General features: G+C 40.9%; 1 protein-coding gene across 1 annotated transcript in view; it reads right to left on the minus strand.

Annotated features, from left to right (window-relative positions):
- Window positions 1-8,404, minus strand: part of LOC121864474 (nucleosome-remodeling factor subunit NURF301-like) — a 69,814-nt gene that overhangs the window by 38,946 nt on the left and 22,464 nt on the right. Inside the window, exons 6-10 of the mRNA XM_042363501.1 lie at window positions 7,855-8,287; window positions 7,104-7,283; window positions 2,705-2,936; window positions 1,279-1,408; window positions 576-894 (exon numbers count right to left, since the gene is read on the minus strand). Coding sequence (XP_042219435.1) covers window positions 576-894; window positions 1,279-1,408; window positions 2,705-2,936; window positions 7,104-7,283; window positions 7,855-8,287 — 1,294 coding nt within the window. The remainder of the gene's footprint in view (window positions 1-575; window positions 895-1,278; window positions 1,409-2,704; window positions 2,937-7,103; window positions 7,284-7,854; window positions 8,288-8,404) is intronic.

The raw sequence follows: 8,404 nt of genomic DNA on the forward strand, positions 1-8,404 counted from the left end.
CTGTAAGGTTTTAACTCTGCTCAACACAATACAAGATCTGTCTTGATGTGAGGTTTTTCCCAGACCATGTTGGACCAGGGAATATTGTACAGTACGTTTTTAATTAATTTCTAGTACTGTACTGTACACATTCATAGGAGGGAGATCACCTTCAGTACAGTACATCATGGAAGAGAGAGATGAAGCAATAAATAAATCAAGGAAAGAACAGGGGAGGGGAGGGGATGAATCAAGGTGTGAGGACTTGGCACATGAAGCTCCACTGATGCCTCCAAGTCATTCTTAGGTGGAAAGGTGACGACTCATTATCAGATCCAATTGAAATGCCAAACAACTACTAAAGTGTTATGGTATAAGTTGTTACTATGGCCATACTGGGTCACAAACGTCCTGAGAACCACTTAAAAGTTTTAAACTGTCCTCATTCACCATGCAGGTAAAATATAGGGATTCAATATAAGTTATTTCCAGGAAATAACTATCAATAATACTGTACTGAATAAATTAGGAAAGACAATACTGTACAGCATTATGACCAGTACTGTATATAAAAAATTATAACACTTGATTCTTACTTGAACTTGCTATAATTATTTCATTCTTTTTTTCTTCAGTTGCACCTTCTCCTCTCTCCATTTCCAGTGCACGTTGTTTAGGGGATAATAATGACGGTCTCAAGGAAGGGGTCTTGGAGGCCAACTGCTTGTAGACAGCTGGGTTGACAGAGAGACTTTTGAGACCAGAAGCCCCTACCAGAGGCACCATATACTTTTCTCCTCCTGCACGAAGACCTACGCTGGACATGGGTTTGTGAGGGGCTCGGCGATGAGCAGACAACCACTGCCACCCCCACATGCCATGAACACGATACTCCTCACCTTTCAATTTCCAAACCTGAAGAAAAGTAAAATACTGCAGCTTAATAAATGTCAAAGTTATAATGATAATAAAGTAAGTGTAATTAAGTGAACTTCTTGTGGATGAACTTGGAGATAAGTAATACAGTAAAATGCCTCACTTCCGAGGTTCATCTCCAAGAAATTAGCAAACATCCAGCCCAATGATACCCATCTGGACCCTCGGTGTTCTGGACTTGAGGGAGTCGAGTGTAATAATACACAGAAGCCACAAGACTGTTTTTGTTGGGTAAGAAAATGAAGTGGCTGAAAGATATATTATGACCAAATACAACAAAAGTTTGCTCAGTATTTATTGTTCTAACTTAATTCTCCCAGAACTGTATTTATAAGTGAAGGCAAAGTGGACAGCAGGTCATACTTGATGCTTGAGGCCGAGAGTATATTTGATGAAGGTCATAGGTCGTAGTTCCTCCTGATCTGCCTCCTTCTTTTCCTTTTTTTCCTGTTTTTTTTTCTCTTCTCTTTCCATGGCTGTCACTCTGTTAAACCTGGAACACAACACAAAGTTACAGTACAACAAGTAAATATTGTACTATTGAAAATACAAGGAAATTTTAAAAAGTGGAGAAAAAAAAAAGCCGGTAGATAAAAACAAATTACTTTATAAAATCATCAAAAATCTTCTCAGACAGGTTAGAGAAGTGACTCATTATGATAAGTGACATTTTTTACAGAAAATTTGCCTATATCAAGGTTACAAGTGAAGCTGAGGAATACACAAGCTAAGCCCCAAACATAAGGCCATAATTTTGGACATCATCATCAATGATTTATGACCATTTTCTACGCTTGTTTGAGTCGACCGCAATTACCTGATGGCAGCTCTCCGAGCTGAACAGTTTCTTGCAGTCTCTCGTCAGATTCCTAACTTTAATGTAATTTCTTACAACCTCTCCCCTTTTGCAACTCTTGACCCAAGAAATCTCTTGCATTTTCTCCACATAATCTACCCAAACCATCTCATGCAGGACTTCACTACTACTCTCAAGACCCAGCCACCCTCTCAGCTCTGAACAGGGTTTCCTGTCTTTCAGTATCACATTACATATCCATCTCACCATTCTCATTTCAACTCACTAAAATCTGTTTATGTCACCTTCTTTAAATGCCAATGTTTCACTGCCATACAACATCACACTTCCTATTCCAGTTGCATATATCTTTCCTTTCACAGGGAGGGAAGTTCCTCTTGCCATCAATAAAGGCAGAAACTCCCTAAACCTTCTCCAGTCACTACTGACTCTAAGCACTGATCAGCAACCCAAGTAACAGAACTCATCAACACAAATATCCCCATGTTAAGTTACTCCACCCTTGCTGTGGGCACATGGTTACCTCCACATACACAACACTGCAGTTTACCATCTACACTACACCTCTTATGTACCCACCTTCCTCACTCATTGCACTTATTGAGATGCTGACAATACCTCACCTTTCTTACAGAAAGCACATGGCAATTTTCCCTTTTCCACCATTCATCCCTCACCCACACCACTGAACAATACTGCACATCACAACAACCAGGGCACAGCAGTTGCCTGTTTCACTCCGCCTCACTTCACAGACTCACCACCCATTATGAGTACAAGTTTTATTTTTATGGCTTTTAAATTTTATACCTTCAATTTCATTAAAAAAAATTTGTTTCACATAGATCATGTTTTTGCGGTGCAGTACATGGGGTACCCTCGGGTTCCTAAATGCTGCAGTTATTAGGTAAAGCGAGGGAGTGCTGTAATATATGCAAAGTAATAGAGTAAATAAATGAGATTTAAACATACCTGACATGTCCCAAAGAATCGTGCCAAACTGGATTCAGTACCACTGGTTTAATACATGCCACGAGCCACATTAAAACACGTGAAAAGTGACGAGGTTCGGTCGACGACATGACGGCAACATTCCAAGCTTTGCGTACATTGGCCCAGTGTGGGTGGAACAGGTGAACCGACACATTCTGCTCCAAGGCCAAGATTGTGTGACGTAATGTTGATATGAGCGATTCCTTATTGCCTGTGGAAAAAGTTAATTTACAAAAAATGTATCTACTTATGCTTAAGGCATTTCACAAAAGTGACACAAAAGTACACTATTAAGGAATACAAATAATAAAGATTTCATGATGAAATCACCTAAATGTACAGAGTATTTTGCATAACCTTTGTTTCTTCTTAACAATCCTGGGAAGTTTTACACTGAATTTATTAGTTTATGAATGTCCTTTTATGTCTCTTGGCTTATAACAGTTATATATACAGAGAAGAGCGCTGTACTTAGGCTTAACACTACTCAATATTTCACCAATAGCATTTCCTTTGTATAAATGCAGAAAGGCTACCAGACAAGTCATTTTAGTAATAATCTATAGTTATGTCTGATGTTTCCTTCCATCCCATAATTCTGTCACATAAAATACTTTCTATCTTGAATGATGGCACAATACACTGCGGCTGCTGGAGGATCGACTTTTTTCACACTTCATTTTTCCAACATTCGAGGGCTGAGATCCAATTTTCCTTCTGTGGAGCACCATCTATTAACCTCTTCCCCCGACCTCTTACTACTTTCTGAATATAAACTGACCAAAGCAGCTTCACCCAAACCTTTTCAAGTCTCCAACTACAACTTTTATACCTTCTTCCATTCTAAGGGAGGTGTATGTGCCTACTGCAACACACGTACACCTATAACTCGACTCACGGATCTTGAATGTCCCCTTTATGATGTCATCTGGCTCAAAATATCTCTACCTACTGTGACTACTTTTCTTTGTTTCCTATACTGTTCTCCCAACTCTACCATCTATTTCGAACTCTTTGACTATCTCACTTCTTGCCATGAGTCGTTGCTATCCACACTCCCCAACACCGAGATCCTCTACCTAGGGGATTTCAATGTACATCACAGAGAGTGGCTTGGCTCTGCAAGGGACGACCCAGTTGGAGCTGAGGCACTCTCTTTTTCCCTACTTAATGATTTGGAACAAATAATCAAACACCCTACACGCGTTCCTGATCGACAAGATCAACTTGCTAACTTTCTTGATTTTTGTTTTACCTCTAACCCCTCACACTATTCATACTCAATTTCTGCCCCCTTAGGGTCTTCTCATCCCAACCTTATTTATATTAAATCAAACTGGGCACGACCACCTCTCCCACCCCCCTCTAAACGTCAACTATGGCACTATCTGAGGGCAAGCTGGCAATCCTTGCGAGAATTCTTCACCGACTTTCCTTAGGGTGAATGTTGCTTTTCCACTTGGGACGCCTCAGTATGTGCTGGGGTTATACAGGGTGGTATGAGTGCATTTATCCCATCTTCTACCAAAACTTTCACATTACAATCATGGTTTGATCGCTCCTGTTCTCTTGCTTGCAGGGTGAGAGATAGGGCATATCAAGCTATGAAACTATCTCCTTCTCCTATTACCCACACCTCTTTCATTACTTCTAGGAATCATTGTAATGCTATTCTTCGTAGGGCCAAGCGGAATTTTATAAAAAGAAAGACCGCTGCCCTGACAAATTCTTCCTCCAGTAAATCCTTCTGGTCCTTAACAAAAAAAAAAAACATCTGTAACAACTTCTGCACTCCTCCTTTTCCTCCTCTCTTCTGACCCAATAACTCTATAGCCAACTCTCCCCCTGACAAAGCCAACCTCTTTGGCACCTTATTTTCTTCTAATTCCACCTTAAACAATTCCCACTCTATTCCTCCTACCCCTGCACCTCCTACTGAACGTATGCACTTTCCTATAATCTCCACTCACAGGGTTGCCGGTGTGTTATCCAGGTTGGATGTGAGTAAGGCGCATGGACCGGACGGAATACCCCCTCGTGTTCTGAGGGAGTGTGCTGAAGCCCTGGCCCTGTGCTTGCTCGCCTCTGCCTCAAAACCCAAACGTTTCCGCCTTGGTTCAGCCCATCCCGAAGAAGAGTGACCATTCTAATCCCTCTAACTATCGCCCCATTGCCCTAACTTCATCCCTCTCTAAGATTTTTTAAACTATCTTGAACTCCCATTTTCTCTGTCACCTTGAACGCCTTTCTCTTTTGTCGGATCACCAGTATGGCTTTCGCCAGGCGAGATCTACTGGTGATCTGCTCTCCTATTGCACCCATCTTTGGTCATCCTCTCTTAGGGATTATGGGGAAACTTTTGTCGTGACCCTCGACATCTCCAAAGCATTTGACAGGGTATGGAACAAGTCTTTGCTTTCTAAACTTCCCTCTTTTGGTTTCTCTCCCCCAATTTGTTTTCTCATCTCTAGCTTCCTTGAGAACCGATCCATGGCAGTTGTTGTCGAAGGATTGATCTCTCGCTCTTTCTCTACCAGTAGTGGTGTCCCACAGGGTTCTGTTCTTTCACCAACTCTCTTCCTTCTTTTTATTAATGATTTACTTCACACTACAACTAATTCTATCCATTCTTACGCTGGTGATTCTACTCTTCACTTGTCTTCACATTTTTCCCTTCTTCCTAAATCTCAAACTAGATCTGTTTCTAGAGCTGATATCATTATTTCTATCAATGAGGATCTGTGCAGCTTCTCTGAATGGGGAGGTACAAACTTGGTTAAATTCAATAGTAATAAAACTCAATATTTACAAATTACATTTTCTATATTAGATGATCTCCCACCAATTACATTTCAGGACGCTATCATTCTGCCAAATTCTGAAATAAATATGCTAGGCCTCACCATTTCCTCTAAAATGTCATGGAAGCCACACATCCACAACATTGCTAAAGCTGCCTCCTGAAAGTTGGGAATGCTGTACAGATGCCATGGCAATTTCACTCCTGAGTAGTTGCTCCAAGTATATAAGGGATTCATTTGTCCTAACTTGGATTACTGCTCTCATATCTGGGGTGGCTCTTCTTCTGTCCAACTGTTAGATAGGGTGGAATCAAAGGCATTTCGTCTTATTAACTCTCCTCCTTTAGTTGATAATCTTTCTTCCCTTTCTCTTCCCCCACAATGTTACTTCACTCTCTCTTTTACAGGTACTTTAACGGGCAATGTTCGGTGGATTTGGCATTCTGTGTACCGCCGGCAAGGCCGTGGGCTCGTAACACTTGCCTTGCCCGCGGTGCCCACCGTTTTTCTGTGGATGTCGGTCACACAAGAATAACCCATTATAGTACCTCCTTCTTTCCTCACACAGCCAAACTGTGGAATGCTCTGCCTTCTTCTGTGTTTCCATACTCATACAATCTGTCTCACTTTAAAAAGCTGGTTTTCCGGCATCTTCGTGGTGTAGATTAACACAGCATAACCGTTTTCTTCTCTATTTTCAATTTCTTTCTGTTCTTATCCCCCCCAGGCTCCGTTGTGGGTCGTTTGACCTGTGCCCGGATGGGCTAACTCCCGTTAAAAAAAAAAAAATCTGCTAACTGGTCATAATGTATGTAACATAATGAAGTCAGGACCACAAGTATTGATGGAGTACGTCAGGGTTTTGTGAAGAGATAAAGGAGACAGCTTTAGGTTAGTGAGAGATGCTTCTCTTCTGTGAACCCCCGAGAGGCACAATGGACACAATGGGGAAGAACCCGAGCAGAGGGATTAACGCCCTCTGCTCGGGTTCAGGAAACTTTGCACTTTTTATTGAAGCATAGTGCAAGCTTGGGTCCATGGCTGACCTGTGACAAAAACTATAAGCATTTTTGTAGGTTATGTAAACAGCCCATCAATAGTTCATATTTAGGTAAGATATAATATCAGTATTTCTGATGTTATATACATTCCCTAAATTCATTTTTAAATGTATACTATACAGTACAGTATATTTACATTCTCAGTATAAAACAAAATACAATAATCTATAAACACAGGTTTTGAATGTCAAGGGGGGAGAAGAGTGAGGCCAAGCAACAGAACAAACAGGAAGATAATGACCCACGTCCAACACATTATCAACATTTCTGAATGAGAAGCTAAGTGCCAGAAGGGGCAAGAGGGTCTAAGTGTCAGAAAGGGCAAGAGGGTCTTAGTGTCAGAAAGGGCAAGAGGGTCTAAGTGTCAGAGAGGGCAAGAGGGTCTAAGTGGTTGAGAGGGTTTAAGTGGCTGAAGAATTTGATGTGGTATATACAGTACAGGTAAAGGGACGGACAACTGTACACCCCTGGAGCCCTTATAAGAGGGGGACAACAAACAGGGCTCACAAAACTTACCATACACAACTCCATTCCATTTAAACTCAGCGCCAGGGGTGAGACTAAACTTGTGAGAGAGATGGCGCTTCTTGTCTCTCTCCTCATTGTGTTGAAGTTTATTTAGAGCGAGCGGGTTGGACGAGTACTGATTAACATAATTCTTAAACTTCCCATCGCATCCAAGTCGATACAGATGTGCTGGTGAGAATAAAAGGACAGTTGTTAATTCTATGATGGTATATGTTAAAAAGTTATAAATAAAACTGAACACGACCTCCAATAATATCTTTGATCCTCCTACAGGTAATAACATCTCAGGTATCCACAACATTTATAATATCTCTAAGAAACCATCCGTAAACAAAAACCAAGGTTACCTATTTTCGACTTGTCTGTACTGTACTAAACTTCCACCTCACTTGTTACTCTTTACAATAATCATGCCCATTCCACTGTGTAACACTATGAATCTAACCTAACCTTCCATTGTCAAAGTGCTGCAGCCAGTCCTCCTCATTCCTGTCACTCCTACATCTTGCTTGACCACACAACTTTCTCTCCTCTCAAACATAAAGCTCATTAATATGTTAGGTACTGACTCACCACTTTTCACAAAAGTAATTAATGTATCTTTGTCTTTCCTACTGATGGTGTACTACACAAGGCTACCTACAAAATGAGTCTACTTGTCACTGTGCATGTGGTCAAGAATTTAATAAGATAAAGCAAGCAAAAGATATATAATTCTGACTGTTAAAGCCAAACTAACCATTACTTTGCAGCTGAGCCAACTTGCTCTGAGTCAGCTTGTGGGCAGCAACATCTTCGGCCGTCTTCTTAACGTCTCCCTTATCGTCACTCTCCACGGGGAGTCGCCGTCTCAGGTCGTCCACGGCAAACTGCTTTGGTATCAACGTCCCAGTCTTGGTTCTGGTCTTTATACCACATTCTTTATTCTTGTCCTCAGTTTCAGTATTTTCTTCTTTCACTTCTCCCTCTTCCTTCACATCAACCTCTTCCTTTATATCAGTACTTATGTTTGAGGAAGATTTCACAGTGTTAGATGAGGCTGAGGTAGTGGTGTTCTCCAGCAGTTCTCCAGTCACAGGGTCTAAGCTTGAGATGTGTCCACCTTCAGTCTTTACATCTGTATCTAACATAACTTCTTCTTTGAATTCAGTTTTGACTTCCTCCTCTTTTATCTGTTGGAGAGTTAAATAATATTACAATGGTTGATTACTTCACTCAAACTACAACACATACATTGTTCTGAATTATTTAATATTTTAGTTTTGGGATAAAGTCTTTTGAAATGTTAA

This window comes from Homarus americanus, unplaced genomic scaffold (assembly GCF_018991925.1).
Source record: "Homarus americanus isolate GMGI-L3 unplaced genomic scaffold, GMGI_Hamer_2.0 scaffold25860, whole genome shotgun sequence".
Taxonomy (NCBI): Eukaryota; Metazoa; Arthropoda; class Malacostraca; order Decapoda; family Nephropidae; genus Homarus; species Homarus americanus.